The 18,545-nt window shown below is 45.0% G+C and overlaps 1 protein-coding gene across 2 annotated transcripts in view; it reads left to right on the top strand.

The window, feature by feature from the left end:
* The window catches only part of RETREG1 (reticulophagy regulator 1), a 151,905-nt gene that overhangs the window by 100,999 nt on the left and 32,361 nt on the right, over window positions 1–18,545 (top strand). Inside the window, exon 1 of one of the 2 annotated variants that reach the window (XM_003359728.6) lies at window positions 1,454–1,822. The exons of the other annotated variant lie outside the window; for it this stretch is intronic. Within the exon in view, the coding sequence (XP_003359776.2) occupies window positions 1,788–1,822 (35 nt within the window). The 5' untranslated portion in view covers window positions 1,454–1,787. Of the gene's footprint in view, window positions 1–1,453; window positions 1,823–18,545 lie in introns of those variants that run through there. 2 annotated transcript variants of the gene reach the window in all.

The following is an 18,545-nucleotide window of genomic DNA, read 5'->3' as shown; positions in this document are numbered from 1 at the left end:
AATTAATGGGATAGAATTGCTAGAACTGAGAATTAGATCGTAAAATTAGCACTGTTATTGAGCAGGTGAAGTAGAAGTGCTGAAACATTCTCATGGGTGATATTTTCAGCGTCTCAACTTTTCACTTCTTTAGACCTGGAATTTCTAACAACAAAGCACATTGCTCCAATTCTGAGAGGCCTGGGCACACCGTAATTCTCGGAGCTCTGCTTAGGACTGTTTTTTTTCAAGGTCAACAGTATTTGAGTTATGTGTTTGAGTGTCTGTGGTAACTTAACCTCAGACTTTGAAGTCTCAAACTTCAGATCTTGTGTGGAATATTAAAGAATTGTCTCGAATTGCACCATGCATGTGTCACAGAATAACTAACACTGCCTCAAAGAAAGATAAAAGTCAACCGTTTTGACTTTTCAATTTCTTTTTTTTTTTTGGCTGCACCTGCTGCATGTGGAAGTTCCCAGGCCAGGGATCAAACTCATGCCACAGCAGTGACCGGCATTGCTGCAGTGACAACACCAGATTCTGAACCTGCTGTGCCACAAGGGAACTCCTCAACTTTTCAATTTTTTAATACTCTAGCAATCACCTTAATGTCTATAAATATAAAGTATACATTAAATATATATATATTTTGCTAGGATTAGCTGTGACTGAGCCTGTGACAGTGAAATACATATGTTAAAAAGAAAAGTAGACTATTTCTTAATAATTAGATCTTGTTTACTGCCTTACTTGACATTCCCAATCAGGAAAAAAAAAAAGGTTTCAAGTTTTATGCAGAGCTTTCAGGCTGTATTCCTAAAGGGATCTCGGTAATGTCTCCTGTAGCCTTTCTGAAAGCAAGAATTGATTTTTCTGTGTGCCGCTCTAGAAGCTGCAGCAGATGAAGGTGTCTGGTGATTGATGACTGGTACGCAGGGATGGGCCAAGCCATCAAAACATCTCAGGCCCACAGCTTGGCCGTGGTCCAAGATCAGGCTGCTCCCTGATGACAGAGGGAAGTCCCTCGGAAGAAACTGTGTGGCCCAAAGGAACACCCGGACTCCTATTTGTGTGCTCACTTGTGAGTTGAGAAATCTCAATGACCCAAGGAAGGATTTTCTTGCAAAACAGTGTCCTCAAAACACAATTGTTTATTGGCACGTCTCCCTCTCTGTGTGAGTAAGGGATCTTTTCGCGGAGTGGCTGAGCGGTGTCAGAACAAACAATCCTCCGGGCCCGAAGCTACTCGCCAGCACTGTTTTGCCCTCCGCCCCCCGCGCCCCCCGCAGCCCCTCCTGTGGGTGGGAGAGCTGGTCGCCCAGGCTGAAGTGTCCAGCACGCCGTGGACACGCCACCCTGCCCCCTGGGGTGCCTCGTCATGCCACGGGCAAAAAAAGGAAAGAGAAAGGGTAGGCTGGCCTGGGTGAAGTCATCCCAGGAAAGGTTAATAGCTGGGTGGTGACAACTCCTCACACGACTGGAGGCAAAATGCTGGGCAGCTGGGCTGTGCCTGCTCCCCGCCGCCTGTCACGGTCCTGGGAGTAAGAGGTGACCTAGTTATTTTTAGAAGGAGACCGTGCTAATAACCCGGCTCCGCGCTTCATTCAAGGCAGGCGGTCGCTTCGGAAATTTGTAAACACCGACTTTCTGAGTGAGGGAGGAGCGCTTTTCTCCAGAGAGGAAAGAAAAACCACTGAGGTTTTCCCCTCCTCATGCTCATCCCTTAGGGTGGAGAAGAAACTCTTGTAGCACGAAAAGTGTTGCAGCCTTTTCCACTTGCTGCGTATTGTTTTTGAAGGGCAGACATGCCTGAAGGCGAGGACTTTGGACCAGGCAAAAGGTAATTGTGATATACATTTACTTTTTCTTGAGTCTCTTTCACTTGCTGGTTATCTTTTTAAAAATATGACGACGAATTTAAAAGGTAGTTTCGATTAAAAATTCAAAAAGAATGCGGTCTCTTACATTCCAGGAAATGGAATCTTCTTGAACGTGAAGAGAAGGGTGTAAAATTAACTGAGTGTATATACCCTTAGAAACATATGCCAATAAGAGTTTTTCTTGAATGAGGAAGTGGTGGCTGATATTATTAAAAAGCGTTTCCTCCTATACCCTGTAAAGTCTACTTGAGTTTTTTTGATGTTCGATTTTTAACTTTAGACGGTAGTTGTTAGAAATCTAAACTGATGTGTATTTCGCAAAACACTTGCATTTGAAGAGTTGTTGGCCATTTCTAAAGGTTAGCTATTAGACCAGCATACCCATTTTGATGTTACAGCACTTTTTTTAAAAACTACAGTTCTTATCTTTGAAAATATGGTCATTGGGACCCCCCTATGCAGTTCATTAATTGTATCACCATTTTATTACTAAGAAAAGGGGCTAGAAATGGGAAAGGAGGTAGGCCGTCACTTCTGTTACTATGAGCCTAACTCATGTCCATATTGAAAGGGTCCATTTCTGGTCCCGTTGCCGTGTTAACAAAATTTGTATGAATCAGGGTCACTGGAATTCTAATTAGGGTTGTTGAAATTCAGATATGAAAAAGTAGAGAGAAAGTTGTTTTTAAAAAGGGAGAGAGGTTATTGATAATTTATTGTCAAAGAACGTGAAAACTGGTAACTCTCTAGGAGCAGGAATACCACATATTTTTTTTAATCCTTTAATAAGCATCCCTTTTCAGCCATGTCTGTATGATGTGTGTGTGTGTGTGTGTGTGTGTGTGTGTGTGTGTGTGTGTGGATTATAATCATGCCCTTCAAAGCTACTCTTCTCTTCAGTTTTCCAGCTTTCATTTTCTCCCAAATGCCTTCCAAGTCCATCAAAAGGGACATTAAGTTGAGATCTCACTGAGTAATGAAACAACTTTCTATATAAAATGAGACCTTAAATTAAGTGCTTGAAGATGATGTTCTTACAAGTGCCTAGATTTAGGACATGGACTGATTAAATAGTTCAGAAAACATCTTCAGAGAAGTTTAAATGTCAGTTTTGGTTTGAAATAATGGGTGAGCTACCTGTATTGTATATATCCCGCTTATGACATTTTAACCCTTCTGGAAGCTGGACCTTCTCTTTTTTGCTCTAAATCGTGGCATTCCCACCAACTCTCTGCATAGAATTTTGCACAGAACAGGGACTTTTAATCAATACTTATGAATGGAATGTATTTATAAACCGTTTTAACACCTTCCATAAATATCTGGAAGGCAGAGATTGAAGGGAGAGATTCGGCAGGGATTTAATAAGGGTTGCCTTAATGAAACACAACATTATGACAATTAAATTATATAGTAATTAATTGTGGATAGTTTAAATATTTTGAACTAATGGTTTGTGATGTAAACTAAACAAACGTAAGTTTCTCTCTGAGAATATTTTACTGGTTACAAAAGATAGACAAAAATAATGTATATAGGCGTTCCCGTCGTGGCGCAGTGGTTAACAAATCTGACTAGGAACCATGGGGTTGCAGGTTCGATCCCTGGCCTTGCTCAGTGGGTTAGGGATCTGGTGTCACCATGAGCTGTGGTGTAGGTCGTAGACGTGGCTCGGGTCCCGTGTTGCTGTGGCTCTGGCATAGGCTGGGGGCTATAGCTCTGATTCAACCCCTAGCCTGGGAACCTCCATATGCCACGGAGCGGCCCCAGGAAAAAAAAAAAATATATATATATATATATATTCACGATATATAACATATACACTTACCTAATAATAATTACCAGAAACTGATACTATGTTTGCTGACAGTGGGAAGTTCCCTCTCACTCCTTTGAAGTAGTACATCCTTACCCCTACTTTTTTTCCAAGTTATAATAATATTTTTCTTGTAATTATAATGGCAACAATATGAGTATGAGAAAACTAATATTTCTTTGATTATTTCAACTTACAAAGCACTTTTACACCCATTATCTCATTGATCTTGGTGAAAATTCTGTGAATAGGTAGAAAAGGGTGGAGTATTATTAAAGTGTACCAGTTGGAAGAGAAAAAACATACAGAAGTTAGGTGATTTTTCTCAAGTTTGTTTAAGCTAAAACTAGGCAATAGGGATTCAAATTTAAAACTTCTGTTCCTTTTTATCTTACATGAACATTCTGTTTTTGATTATATGTATTCTGGAAGTGATGGAGAACCCACAGTGGACACTTCCATACCCAGGACCCACCTCAAGGAAGGAAACACCACGGAAGCAATTGATGAGCTCAGCATGATCTTCCACAATGTGCTTATTCCTGCATCTTTTTTTTAATTCCTTCCTCTTTTTTCTGCCCATATTTTTCTATTCTGATAACTCCCAGCTCTCAACAGTTGGTGTTTTTTTGATAAAATATACTTTACTTAAGTATATTTGCTTGTTTTTCCTGTAACTGTGCAGAAAGTTAGAAAGGGCGCCCCAGACAGGAGGAAGGTTTAGAGCCAGGCCAGAAGTAAAATATCCCACAGGAGAGGGAATTTTGCTCTTGCCGAATCTGAGACTAAATGCCAATGGGTAGTTCCCATCGTGGTGCAGTGGAAACGAATCCAACTAGGAACCATGAGATTGTGGGTTTGATCCCTGGCCTTGCTCAGTGGATTACGGATCTGGCATTGCCACGAGCAGTGGTGTAGGTCACAGACACGGCTCGGATTTAACAATGCTGTGGCTCTGGTGTAGGCTGGCAGCAGCAGCTCTGATTTGACCCCTAGCCTGGGAACCTCCATATGCCACGAGTGCGGCCCTAAAAAGCAAAAGGAAAAAAAAAAAAGAAGCCATTGGACAGGTCCTTTGGTGCCACACCTAGAAGAGAAATAACTGTTAAAAGTCTCATATCTGCTTTCAAAATGCGTTGTTGGAGCCCGATTGCAGCTGGTTCTGTGCGAGTCTCACGTTCAGTCTTCTTCAGGTTACTTTGGTCCCAGTCTGGAATTTGCTGATCTGCATTAGATCTGTAACCGGCAGTGAGCTGAATCCGAATTTAATCAGTGGAAAGCAAATGAGGGGCGCTTCACTAGGGTCTCCAGATGTGGGTTTAGGGCCCCCATGCCCTGATGGCTTCATGCGCCCTGGTCCAGTGGCCCTGATGTACCATTTCAGCCACTTCACAGACGACCTGAACACAACTGCTTGGGGTAGGGGGGTGGGGGGAGGCGGAGGAGAGACCCCTCTCCTCGCTGTTTATCTTGGTGCCAGTAATAAACCCTCTTGGTTAAGAACCTCCAAGACTCTGTGCCAGATTCAAGGTCAGGAAGTGCGGGGGAGGGTGTGAAAGAATGGCGTTCTGACGCTGGGGGAGGGAAGGCAGAAACCCAAGGAGGAAGCCTCCAGGGCCAAAGAAGAAGGAAGAAAGCGAGGACAGTGACCGGGGAAGCAGACAGGATCGAAAAATACTGGGAAGAGCATCCCCTGGCCAGGGACCTGGCTCCCTGCAGCTCCTTATCCCTCCTCCCACCCCATTTGGGGCTCCACCTGGAGGCAGCGGGCGGGCCCTGGGTGTCTTCAGTCACCTGAGTGGAGGGGTGTGGACAAGTGACACACTGCCTATTCCAGCCGCCTTGAAGGGACCCTAGGCCACCCAGACTGAGCTCTGAAAGTGTCTAATCTCAGAAGCCCTTCCACACGAGATAATCGTGGCCAGGCACCCACTGGGTTATTGTTTTTTTTTTTTTTTCAAGGTGCATCCAAGCCAGTTGCTCTGCAGGTGACAGGGTGATGGGTTGGGCCCCTGTTTTCATGGAGCACAGTCTGAATGGGGGAGAATTTTTTTTTAACACTTACATTAAAAAACAAGTAAACAAGTCTTTATGATAATGAGAGCTGAAAAAATAAGAATGGCAGTGTGGGAGATGACCTGGTTGGTGTGTGGGATGGAGGAAGTTAAAAAGGCCTCTCTAAGGAAGTGCCCTTGGAGTTGAGATTTGAAGGCGCCGGTCACGGGAGGGCATAAGGAGAACAGATTCCAGAGGGGGCCCCAGCTTGGGCAGAGATTCCGAGAGGGTATCGGCTGATACCTATAAGGAGCAGAAAGGTGGGAAAAGTGAGTAGGAAAGAGGACAGCACTTCTTAGGCCACAGTAGGCAGTTGGATGTTATTCGAGGTGTGAGAAGTTAGGAGAGGGTTTGAGGCAAGGGACTGGGGCCTGTGGGGCCACGTGAATTCTTGAGAGACATTTTGAGGTAAGATACGCTTTCGTGAATTGGCCAGAGGACCTTGGCACTGTTTATAACTTCTCATGGAAACCCGGATTCTGAGGTGTAAAAATGCCAACTTTTGGAATGTAACTGAGTGTGTAAGTTGGGAATTAGCTGGATATGTGATACAGAAGTCGGTATAGATGACACATCAAGGAAATCCAAGGACAAGAATGGATGTGTAGGTATGACTGGGTCACTTTGTTGTACAGCAGAAATTGACAGAACGTGGCAAATCAGCTATAATTAAAATTAAAAAAAAAAAGAGAGAAGAAAATCCAAGGACAAAAGCTAGCACATTGGAAGTTGCAGAGTTGTTTGGGGTCACATGTCAGGTGACAAGGACCTGGGTTCAGTGCATGGTGGTGCAGACCTGCCCTAGGCGCCTGGACTCACATCAGGGGCTTTGCCTTCTGCAAGACCAGAACAACTTCAGGCAGGTCAGGCCCAGTGATATGGGCCCTGAGGGTGGAACATGCTCAGTGTGCATTTGGGGGAACAAGTGTCTCAGAAGTCCACAGTGAATAAGGGTGACATGGCATCCTGCTACTCAGGGGATAGGAGAAGGAGCCCTGGTGGGATGGCCCCTTGAAAATCGCAGAGTGGAGTTCCTGTTGTGGCTCAGCGGGTTATGAACCCATTTCGTCTCCATGAGGGTGCGGGTTTGATCCCTGACCTCGCTCAGTGGATTAAGGGTTGCCGTGAGTTGCAGTGTAGGTCGCAGACATGGCTTGGATCCTGCGTTGCTGTGGCTGTGGTGCAGGCAGGCAGCTGTAGCTCCAATTCAGCCCCTAGCTTGGGAACTTCCATATGCCACAGGTGTGGACTTAAAAAGCAAAAGAAAGAAAGAAAGAAATGGCAAAAAAAAAAAAAAAAAAAAAAAGGAAAAGAAAAGAAAGAAAGAAAATCACAGAGAGCAACTTCTTTCCAGATTGTTCAGTAACATCTGCTTGTGTTGCACCCAGATCTAATGCTCAACTAGTAAGTAGACTATTACTGAGGACAGTGTGCAGGTTTGGCATTTAAGAGGCAAAATGTTGGCTGTTAACACCAAACTCTCTGAACTTGTTATTTGAGGTCTCATGTAACATAGTAAAGACTCAAAAGTTTGAAAAAGGCTACTCAGCCTCTAAAACTGTTAACTCTTGTTATAGCAATCTCTGCTATTTGCACATTAGACCTACTCTGCTCTGGAGTGGAGAAATTGCCATATATTTGGGTTCTGGATATATGAAGGGTTATTGTGCTTAAGAAAACCAAAGCTTTTCAAACACACAGTGGCCTCTTGAGTGTTTGGAAATGGCATTAGCAAGCATATGGAATTTTGGTCTTGGAAGGTTTAAAAGAAGTTGTTTTTAAATATATTCTTTAATTCAGATGTTTTGATAATTCAGGTTGGCTCATCTTATAATGTTAATTCATTTTAATTTTTAATATTAATTTTAAATTAATTTTATAGGTTTAATTTTCCCTCATGAAGTCTATGCTGTGCTAATACTATTTCTCTAAAATAGAAAGTGAGGCTAAGAAAAGCATCATGAAGTCTGACCCGAACGCCCAGGCTCACGCTTTGTGTGCCTGTACCATCGGTTGAGTCCCACCAGAGGGCGTATTTCAGCCTTCATATGCCTGCCAGAGAGAGTCCTTACGCTGCTGTTGGTTTTGAAATAGGCACAGAGAGGTGAAGTGAATAAATGCAGTTCACACAGAGGTTAAGTGTGCTCCATTGTCTTCCCTTATACATCCCCAGGGCCTTCTAGGCGTTCAGGAAAGCTTCGTCGAAGGCACAAATGATTTATTTTTCTTCTACCCTCTGATACAGTCGTGGAAAATATCTCTCTGGCGTAGACAGTGTTTACCACTTTTAAAATCCTACTCTGACCCAGCTGGGCTGATATTTGCAATTTGACTAAGAACACAGAGAACAACGCAGTCTCTCCTTGTCGCAAGAGAGTTTGTTCAGCATGAGATAGTTTAACGACCAGTTAACAAGCAACATTCTTCCCAAACCCATGCGGTTCCCCAGAAGCTTCCAGTGATGAAGCCTTGTTAAAGGCTTTTTTCTTTTTTTTAAGGGCTGCACCCACGGCATATGGAAGTTCCCAGGCTAGGGGTGGGATCAGAGCTGCAACTGTTGGTCTACGCCACAGCCACAGCAATACTGGATCCCTAACCCACTGGGTGGGGCCAGGGATTGAACCCACCATCCTCATGGACACTAGTCGGGTTTGTAACCTGCTGAGCCACAGTGGGAACTCCAAAGCTCATTTCTATTTTATCAACAGGGGGTCACTCTTTTGCCATCCCTAAAATGTGATGAAGATTTGTTTTCACACCCGAAGATGGGCTGCAGCTGCCGTGTGGGTGGGCCATGGAAAGGTCTGTCCTGGGGCTGCCAAGAGAAGTTGTCCCTGACAGGGAGCTGGCTCACTCCTGCAGGCTGTCCTTACCTCTGGCCTTTTGTTCCTTCATGGGCACATGGTATAGAGCCCATGCGTCTAGAGCTCCAGGGTTTCTCCTCACTGTGGAAATCTGAGTCCCACAGAAGGCATGTGAGGGGACAGACTTACCTGAGGGGCAGATCTCTTTTTATTTGTTGTTATTTCCTCAATACAGGTTTTTTTTCTACTGTACAGCATGGTGACCCAGTTACACATACATGTATACATTCTTTTTTCTCCCATTATCATGCTCAAATCTCATGCACAGCGGTGTTTGCCCACTGAGATGTTATGACTGTCCCTTTAGGGAAATAGAAATAGTATAGAGGAAAATGAACATAAAGAAGAAATGTATTGTACTTGTATTGTACTTGGTGTAGGTCGCAGACTTGGCTAGGATCCCGCATTGCTGTGGCTCTGGTGTAGGCTGGCAGCTGCAGCTCCAATTTAATCCCTAGCCTGGAAACTTGCATATGCTACAGGTGTGGTCCTAAAAAGACAAAAAAAAAAAAAAAAAAAAAAAAAGACAGTGAGTTTGGGGGCTTTAAGACTATTATCCGGAGAAAGAAGTATTTACTGGCTACTTATTTTTATAAATTTTTTTCAGTTATCATTTTTTAAAAAGTTTTATTGAAGTGTAGTTAATTTATAAGTTGTGATAATTTCTGCTGAACAACAAAGTGACCCAGTCTATACACATACCATCCTTTCTCAAAGATTCTTTTCCCACAGAGATTGTCTGTCTGTGGTAAAACTTACCGTCTGGCTCCCTCTCCCTGCTCTTTTTTTTTTTTTTTTTTTTTTTGTCTTCTTGCTATTTCTTGGGCCGCTCCCGAGGCATATGGAGGTTCCCAGGCTAGGGGTCCAATCGGAGCTGTAGCCACCGGCCTACGCCAGAGCCACAGCAACGCGGGATCCGAGCCGCGTCTGCAACCTACACCACAGCTCACGGCAACGCCAGATCGTTAACCCACTGAGCAAGGGCAGGGACCGAACCCGCAACCTCATGGTTCCTAGTTGGATTCGTTAACCACTGCGCCACGATGGGAACTCCCCTCTCCCTGCTCTTGAAAAAATTGCAAGAGGGATGCTCCAAAGGTCTGGTCTCTTGATGAATATACTTATTTATTTAGAATAACTTCCTAGTGAGTTGCAGCTCACATCTTCAGGCATAAAACACTTAACTGTTTTAACTCTTCTGTCGTGTGACTGCAGACGTGGTCTGTGGAAGGATGCAAAGTCATTTCCAATCCTGGCTGCAAATCCCCGCCTTCCCATTGACTAGCTGGTTGGCCTCTCTGAATTTCATCTTGTTATCAATAAAATGGGGATAGTAACATTTCCTTTATAGGTTTGTATTACAGATTAAATTACAGTGTGTAACCCACACTAAATACTGAGCTTGATGAGTGGCTCATTGTAAGTCCTCAAAAAATAGGGAATAATGCTTAACATAAGTTATACATTTGCTTACGCCACACAGAACAGGTCACTTTTGCGTGGAAGCACCTCAGCCGTCTGTGGTCTGTCGGTTGTGACTATCCTGACTGCCGGTTGTGATCTCTCCAGAGGGTATTCAGCATCTGCACTCCATGCAGTCTCTCTCGAGGGTGGTCTCAGCCGCGAGTGTATACGAAACGGTGCACTCCTGGGTGGTTTGATCTGGCTGGTCTGTTTGGTAGGGCTACAAGGGGTGTATGTTCGGTTCGCACCGTTTTGATCCTTCCTGGAAGTGACTTAACCAGGTGAGCCTGGGTTGCTACCAGTGACCTGTGTTGGTGAAAGGAGTTACCACTTCTTGGGGGAACAAGGATGTCTGCCTACTGTGTTGGACAGTGAGCTGAGGATCCGCAGGGCACAAGTTATCTTCTGTCTGATTGGTCTGCTGCGGTTTTTTTGTTTTTTTCCTTTTGTCCTTTTTTAGGGCCTCACACGCAGCACATGGAGGTTCCCAGGCTAGGAGCTGTAGCTGCCAGCCTACGCCACAGCCACAGCAATGCCAGATCCCTGACCGGCTGAGTGAGGCTAGGGATTGAACCCGAGTCCTCATGGATACTGGTTGGATTCATTTCCGCTGCACCACAACAGGAACTCCTGGCTTTAATCTGATGGGCACTGTGAACCTTCTGATTTAGCCACGCCGAGGCAAAGTTACAGCTTGTGTCTGGATCATGTGCACGACCTTCCGGATGCACTTCTGGGCACCCTTCTGCCCCTGCGCTTTCTTATTTTCTCTCCCATCAGGCCTCTTAGCCTCATTCCTTCGTAGGGTCACTACCTGCCCTGGCTGCAGCAGCTGTGTACAGGGCACCCAGCTGAGGGAGCTCGTCGGGGGCTGCCTCTGCCCATCCCAGGCTCTGACCCCAAGCCCTGGGCCCTCGTGTGGGGCTGTGTCTTCTGGAGAAAATTCACTATTTTGTACAAATACATCCAGTGGACTAACAGGCTGTGCTCTCTGAGGTCTTTATTTTATCCCTTGTTTCCAATGTACTTTTTTTTCTTTTTCTGGCCACACTTATGGATATGGAAGTTCCCAGGCTAGGGGTCGAATCCAAGCTGCAGCTACGCCACAGCCCAGCAGCACAGGATCCGAGCCACATCTGTGGCCTATACTGCAGCTTGCGGCAGCACTGGATCCGTAACCCACTGAGTGAGGCCAGGGATCAAACCCAAATTCTCATGGATACTAGTTGGGTTTTTAACCCTTTGAGCCACAATGCGAACTCCTCTATGTACTTTTCTAAGCGATCTCAAATCCTTGGTGGATCAGAGTGAGGCAAATTACCAAGAGCAGAGCCTCTGCCACACGTGGATTCAATAGATACACTTGTATGAAGAAACAGAAAATGAAGTGTTCCACTCACCTCATTTTCAGCTGAAAACAAGGGGACAGAAAGTATCGATTCATTTCCAGAGAAGGTCAGTTGTGGGTTGGAATTAAGGGGAAAAAATAACACCTCAGTTTTGTGTTTGAACAAATAGGGCATGAGCTTGCAGTGTTTAAAGAAAGGTTGCTTTGAAAAATGAGACATTTCCTATCACACTTCTCTTTCAACTAAAATCAGGGGATTTCATTTGGTTTCTGGGGCTGGTTGTCCACATGGCAGCCTAGGAAGCATGTGTAGTAAGAACCAGCCCAAACGCAGAGGAAAGACCTTCAAGCAGAAGCAAGTTAAAATTCTGTTCGTGTCTCTTCAGCTGTTCTTGTGAAACCACCAGTAAACTCTGAAAAGGAAAATAAAAATGACCTCCTGGGGGAATCCTGGCTTCTGGCTCTTGGGCCAGAGCGACCTCATCTCATCGGGGTTTGTATGAATGAGACCCTCAGGCAGGACGGTTCTACCTGAGAAGGACCTCCCTGCTGTGTTTTCTAATTTCTCTCTCCTCCTCTCCTGCCTCCGTTCCCTCTTCAGTCGCTTTGTTCCCTTGGTGCCTTTACACCAAGAACTGCCTTCTCTCACCCACGGGACCTGGCACCTCTGGATCCCAAGCAGGCAAAGGCAAGGCGCAGGACCTGGATGTGGCAGCGTGTGGCCGTACATCTAGATCACAAAGTGGCCCGGTGCACATGTTGGAAAATGGTGGGGTGGAGAGCATCCTGGCTGTTCCTGAGAGACACACACAATTTCAGTGAGCTTAGGACAGGTGTGTTACCCTTATGAGGAGCCACCCAGGAGCCTTCCAGGCCAGGACTCACTTGCCCATGCTCACCCCCTGCACAAAAGCCTCCATTCTGCAGGGTCTGCCTGCCCCGGGCATGATTGTCACCCACTGGGTCAGTGCCACCAAGGGCTATTGAAGATGTGGCTCTGGGGCTTCAGCAGTGTCTGATGGGGGATCTCCGGAGGGCAGAGTCCTCGTCTTGGAAGGGGGACAGCCATGGTGAGTACCTGGTGGGGGAAGAGGTGCAGGAGGGGCTCGGACCCCCACATGCCTCCCCTCCGCTGTAACTGGGATTTCTGATGAGTTGCTGTGCTTCAAGGCTGGAGCGGGTCTCCAGGGCCGGCAGACACCGACTTGTGGTGGTGCTTAAGGAGTGTCACGTAGTAATGACTGTGATGATGTGGCTGCCTTGGTAGCTTTAAACAGAACGAGCCGCTGTGTACCAGTATTCCCCTGTGACTCAGGAAGTGTCGGCTTGTGGTGGGGTTTGAGTGGAACGCTAAGCAAATACTTTTGTTTGCAAAGAAAACAGACCCATCTATCAGTGTAGTGTCTGCACATGATGCCTGTAGAAATTACACCTCTAAACGCCATCTTCAGGTAAGATGAGGGGATTACAAATGTGTTTAGGTATTTTGCGAAATGACGCGCATCCCCTAGGGAGAGTGTTCTCTGCAGGACTCACTAATTATGTGGCATGCATATGTTTAAACATGGCTCTCTCCTCAAAGTAATTAACTCAGTGTTTCTGGACTAGCTTGTAACACTAGTGGGGGGGGGGTGACTTCCTTCCAAGGAATTAAACTGAACATGAACTCTAAAGAGTCATAGTTTCCCCATTTTGTAATATGTTGAAAACTTGCTCTTAGAAGCGTATTTGTCTGTATGAAGGGAGGCTTTGAGACGTAGATTTCGATGTAAAAGGAATATAGACATCAATGGGTTATAAATCTAGAATTAATCGACCTGCTTGCTGAAACAAGAAGAGATTTGTGCAGTACACTAAGATAGGACAAACATTGGCAGTGATAGTAAAGGGAGTAACAGATAATCCCTTTTTTGGGCACTGCAGAGGGGAAAATAGGAAATGGTTTGTTCCATAAAGTACGTGCTGAGGGTTTGATGGCAAATGACTTCACTCTTTCATACCATCTCCTATAAACTGGAAATGGTGCCTGGACCTCCGACAGGAGGGTGACAGCTCATCAGAAAGGTTCTGGAAGGAGTATTTATGACAGATTAGCGTGGTCTGCCATGCTTGGGCAGGGTGGATGTCAATGCTGGTGCACCAGGAGGAGTCGGGGTGGAAATAACCTTTCTTTATTTTGATTTTTCATTGATAGTGATTGTGCCTTGACTCTCCCCCCTCCATTAGTTACCAATGTTCTGAGGCATGAGGCCTTGGCAACTTTACCCAGGAAAAATTAGAAAGTTAGATGCCTTGAACTACAACCTGGATACACTTCTAGGGCAAGGACTATTTTAAGGTTGGAGAAAATCTTTCTCATGGTAACACTTGACAAGTCAAATCTGGCATACCACAGCTCCACCAGTAATATGACAAGACATTGTGTGCTTTTGTTTCATATATTATTGGCAAAAGGACTGTTTTTGTAACCACAGGCTTGGGAGGCTGGTGGGTTGCAGTCAGAAAGACCTGGGTTCAGATCCTGGTTCTGCCCCTTCTTGGTTGCATCTGCCTTCTCATCTGGAAAACGGGGGCATTTTACCCCCTTGTCAGATTGTTGTGAGAATGAGAGACAATACTGTAAGATTCCCAATGGAGTTTCTAGCGCCTGGGACATGCATAATAAACGGAGGGCATCCTTAGACTAGAACCTCTTGGAGTGGTTCTCGGTCAGCTGGCTGGGCCAGTCCGTGATCCCCTTCTAACCACATGGCTGAAGGCCCTGACACTCCAAACCCAGCAGGTCAGTGCAGCCAGATCCACCCTGCAGCCTTTATTTTTTTTTTTTTTTTGGTCTTTTTGCCTTTTCTAGGGCTGCTCCCATGGCATATGGAGGTTCCCAGGCTAGGGGTCTAATCAGAGCTGTGGCCACCGGCCTACGCCAGAGCCACAGCAATGCGGGATTCGAGTCGAGTCTGCAAACTACACCACAGCTCATAGCAACCCTGGATCCTTAACCCATTGAGCAAGGCAAGGGGTCGAACCAGCAACCTCGTGGTTCCTAGTCAGATTTGTTTCTGCTGCGCCATGACAGGAACTCCAGCATTTGCTGGGTTTGAGTTGCCTGTCCAGGTGTGTACTGCTTGGTTTGTTAGTCTTCAGTCAGCATTTAAGTTGTACCCCAAGTCTAAGAATGTTCGTATGGATTTCTCATTAACATGGTTGAGATTTAATAACCTATTCCAGCTCCAATGAGAGCATAACAAAGTTATCTAATACTGATAAGGCAGTTTAAAAGTGATCATTGCTTGCCATGGATAAAGATAGGCTATGACAGCTCTTTTATATCCCAGAATGAAACTCTGAGAAAGGAAGTTTAATTAGTCCCAGTAATTAGACCCTGACAGTTAGGGGTACCCACTGTTTTGGGTAAATGTGACTTTTCGCTCCGGCCCCCATCTCTGCCAACTCCTGCCCCATGTTTCCAGTGAAATTATAGGTCCCTGCTTTGACCAAACACAGAATTTCTACTTGTGTGTTTTAGCGACTTTGCAAAAGAAAGGCAACAAATCAGTGAAGGCTGCAGCATCAAGACTGCATTATGGGTCCAGCTGAATTGAGCCCACAGAGGGCTCGCCCGTGGGGCATCTGCTGTGGACTTGTGGTCCCCAGGGCCTGGAAACCAGCAATCCACTGTAAGGGAAAGATGGAATCCCTTGTGGCTTTAAGCTTCTCCATTCTAGGACAACAAACATTGATATTTTACATCTTTCATACTCTCAACAGCCTCAGAAAATAGAAGCAGACTGGGTCTTCTCAGCTTATTAGGAGGCCTGTTTGCTGGAAAGCTCTTTGGGCCTGAGATCTGACACTTTGACATCTGTACCTGGAAGCCTCCCTGATACCCTCTGGCTGAGATTCTCTCCCATCAATATCACCAGGGGTGTTTTAAGGGACTTTTGCCAGCTTTAAATATTCCTCTCTCGAGTTAATATCAATTTCTAAATCTACTCTTTATAGGAGAAAACGAATGTTTATGTCATAAAAGTAGAGGACATATTTAGGAAAACCCTAATTCAGCCTTTCAAGTGAACATCTGAATGGATTATAAAATTCCTGAGCAGAGAGTGCCCTTGACTATCTGATCCAGCAGTACTCAACCTCGGGCCCCTGGACTCTCTCAATTCCTGAGATGTTTTGAAGAGGGCCATTATCCAGAAATGGTTGACATCCTATCTGGCCCAGCTCCTTATTTTATTTTATTTATTTTTTTGGGGGGCTGCCCCCGTGGCATATGGAAATTCCCAGGCTACGGGTCAAATCAGAGCTATAGCTGCCAGTCTACACCACAGTTTGTGGCAACACTGGATCCTTAACTCACTGAATGAGGCCAGGGATTGGACACATATCCTCATGGATACTAGTTGGGTTCTTAACCCACTGAGCCACAATGGGAACTCCCAGCTCCTTATTTTATGACTCCTGAGTCCCTCCTGTGGAGTCATCAGGCCTCTGAACAGTCACCCAGTGACCTCTGTGGTTGCCACACTACCGGCCTGTGTATCATTATATCCCTGCTTTCTTTAGCATCATTCATTAACGTAAAAGAATGTTAATTTCATTTGCTTTTATGATTCCAAAGAGGTGCTTCAAAACAGAGTTCAGAGTTGATTCATTCCTGGCCTCTCTGGCTATATGTTCAAAGTGCACTTAATTTGCAAGTGAACCTCATCTTATTCTTAGTGTCTGGGGTTGTCTTGAGGCTACGATATGTACAGGGATCACTCAAACCATGTTGTCTTGGATAGTTTAGTTAAAGATTGCTTTATGACAAGAGAAGCAAAATCATGTTATCTGTTTTTAAAAACAATTACCTTTGGCGTTCCCATCGTGGCTCAGCAGTTAACGAACCCGACTAGCATCCATGAGGATGCAAGTTCGATACCTGGCCTCGCTCAGTGGTTTAAGGATCTTGGCATTGCCATGAGCTGTGGTGTAGGTCGCAGACACAGCTCAGATCCCACGTTGCTGTGGCTCTGGCTTAAGCCAGCGGCTATAGCTCCGAATGGACCCCTAGCCTGGGAACCTCCATATGCCATGGGTGCGGCCATAAAAGACAAATAAATAAATAAATACATAAAAACAATTACCTTTTATGAACCCAACTTTTTTTTGGCCACACCTGCAGCATGAGGAAGTTCCCATGCCAGGGGTCAAACCCATGCCACAGCAGTAACCAGAGCTACAGCAGTAACCAGAGCTACAGCAGTGACCAGAGCCACAGCAATGACAATGCCAGATCCTCAACCCACTGATCTACCAGGGAGCTCCCTGGAAGCCAACATTTGATGAGCCATTTTTTCCATTTCTTGAAAATGCATTATGGTAGCATGAGCTAGAAGAGCTGGTGGGGAGAAGAATGTGCATAATATATTCAGTTCTGATCAAAACACAGTTCTAAACATAGATTGTCTTTCGAGAGAGTGATTAAAAGATCTCTCTCTCTTGTCTTTCAGTTCATGTTTGTTTAAAATAGTCATTGTGTTGTTCAGTTATAGGTGATTTTCTTTGACCACTTGGCTCCATCAGTTCCATTTTGGCTGTGGTCAGTTCCCTGAAGACTTGTCTTAATGGTGCTCACCTAGGATGATGAATATTTATAAATATTTAGCACCACTTAGTTGATCCGCTGAACTGGGAGAAGACAACCCCTGGAATGTCCAGGCCCATTTAAATGCCATTTCATAGTAGCTTTGTCCTTGTCGTTCTAGATGGTTCCCATATGGGCAAAGTAAATGATTAAGGTTGATATAAGAGCTAGCTCCTCTTACTATAGTGCTAGGGAGGAAGAAATTCTCCTTTGCCCTTTTAGGTTCTTGTGGTTGGTCTAAGAATTATATCGACACAAGACAGATTAATAGGAGAAAGTCAACCCAAAATTTATTAACACGCATGCATGGGAGAGATCCAGGAGAACTAAGTAACTTAAATGACCCAAACCCTCACTTTAAATACCATCTTCAGCGAAAGACAAAAGAGGATGCTGGAGGGTTGGGATTTCAAAGGCAAGAAAGGGAATTGACACAGAGATAGAAAAGCAGATGTTTGGGAAATAAATGTTTGCTGGGCCTGCAGAGACAGTGAGACACAGAGTGGGCTCTGATCTCTAGACCGTTTGAAGCGTCCCTTACCACACATAGCCTGTATTCTTCGCAGATTTCTCTAGGGTTAGATCTCTTCCTGGAACAGGCCCTCTGTTTAAATTCTTACAGGCAGGTGAGGGAAGGTCAAAGTTTCTTCTTGAGTTTTTTGGGCCTTGCTCATTTTCAGCTCAACATGATCTGCCTGCCCAAGAGATAATTTGGGGTGGCAAATTTTGCACCCCTACAATAGAGTACAAATATAACATGGAATAATAATAAACTCTGTGTGTGTATAAAAACAAGAAGGCATTTAAAATGTTACCAGCTAGCCAACACAGCAAACAGGGACCTAGAGGGAGAGGAGTGAGGGGTGTGAATATAACAGCCTGCCCAAGTGGCTGTGGATGACTTAGTGTTGGTGGCTTCCTAGAAATGGCTAGAATATTGGCTAACCTGGTGATCTCCAATATGCTGCCTTGGAAGTTTACCCACACAGAAAGCATGCGTGGCAGGAACTGCACTCTGGAGGCAGATCTGCAGAGTAAAAATGACAGAGGTGGCAGGTATCACTCTTATAGGCATAGTAAGGGACAGCCTAGATCATTCAAATCTCGTTTATTTGCACTGAACTACATGGCACAAAGGAATACTAATTTTTAAGAGTAAGGTTTTCTGGGAGTTCTTCTGTGGTTGCAGCAGGTTAAGGATCCGGCATTGTCACTGCAGTGGTTTGGGTCACTGCTGTAACACGGGTTCCCTCCTTGGCTGGGGAACTTCCACAGCCAATGGGTGCAGATGGAAAAAAAAAGAAAAAAAAGAATGAAGTTTGCTGAGCAAATTAATAATGGAAATGGAAATGAAATGTTGGAGGAACTGTTTAGACAAGTGTTTGTGGAAACCCCTTCAGTCTCCTTGTGTAAAATGCACAATGACAGTTAGCATTGTTCAGACCCCTGAGAGCTCAGACTCCTTGGACCAAAATTGTAAAGCATTTTTAAAAGCCAGGTGAGAAAG

Source organism: Sus scrofa, chromosome 16, assembly GCF_054392235.1.
Source record: "Sus scrofa isolate SSC_HxYL_T2T_F1_AM1 chromosome 16, Sscrofa_HxYL_maternal_Yorkshire_Landrace_v2.0, whole genome shotgun sequence".
Classification (NCBI taxonomy): Eukaryota; Metazoa; Chordata; class Mammalia; order Artiodactyla; family Suidae; genus Sus; species Sus scrofa.
Note: the sequence above shows the minus strand (reverse complement) of the source record. Positions and strands in the feature narration are given on the sequence as shown.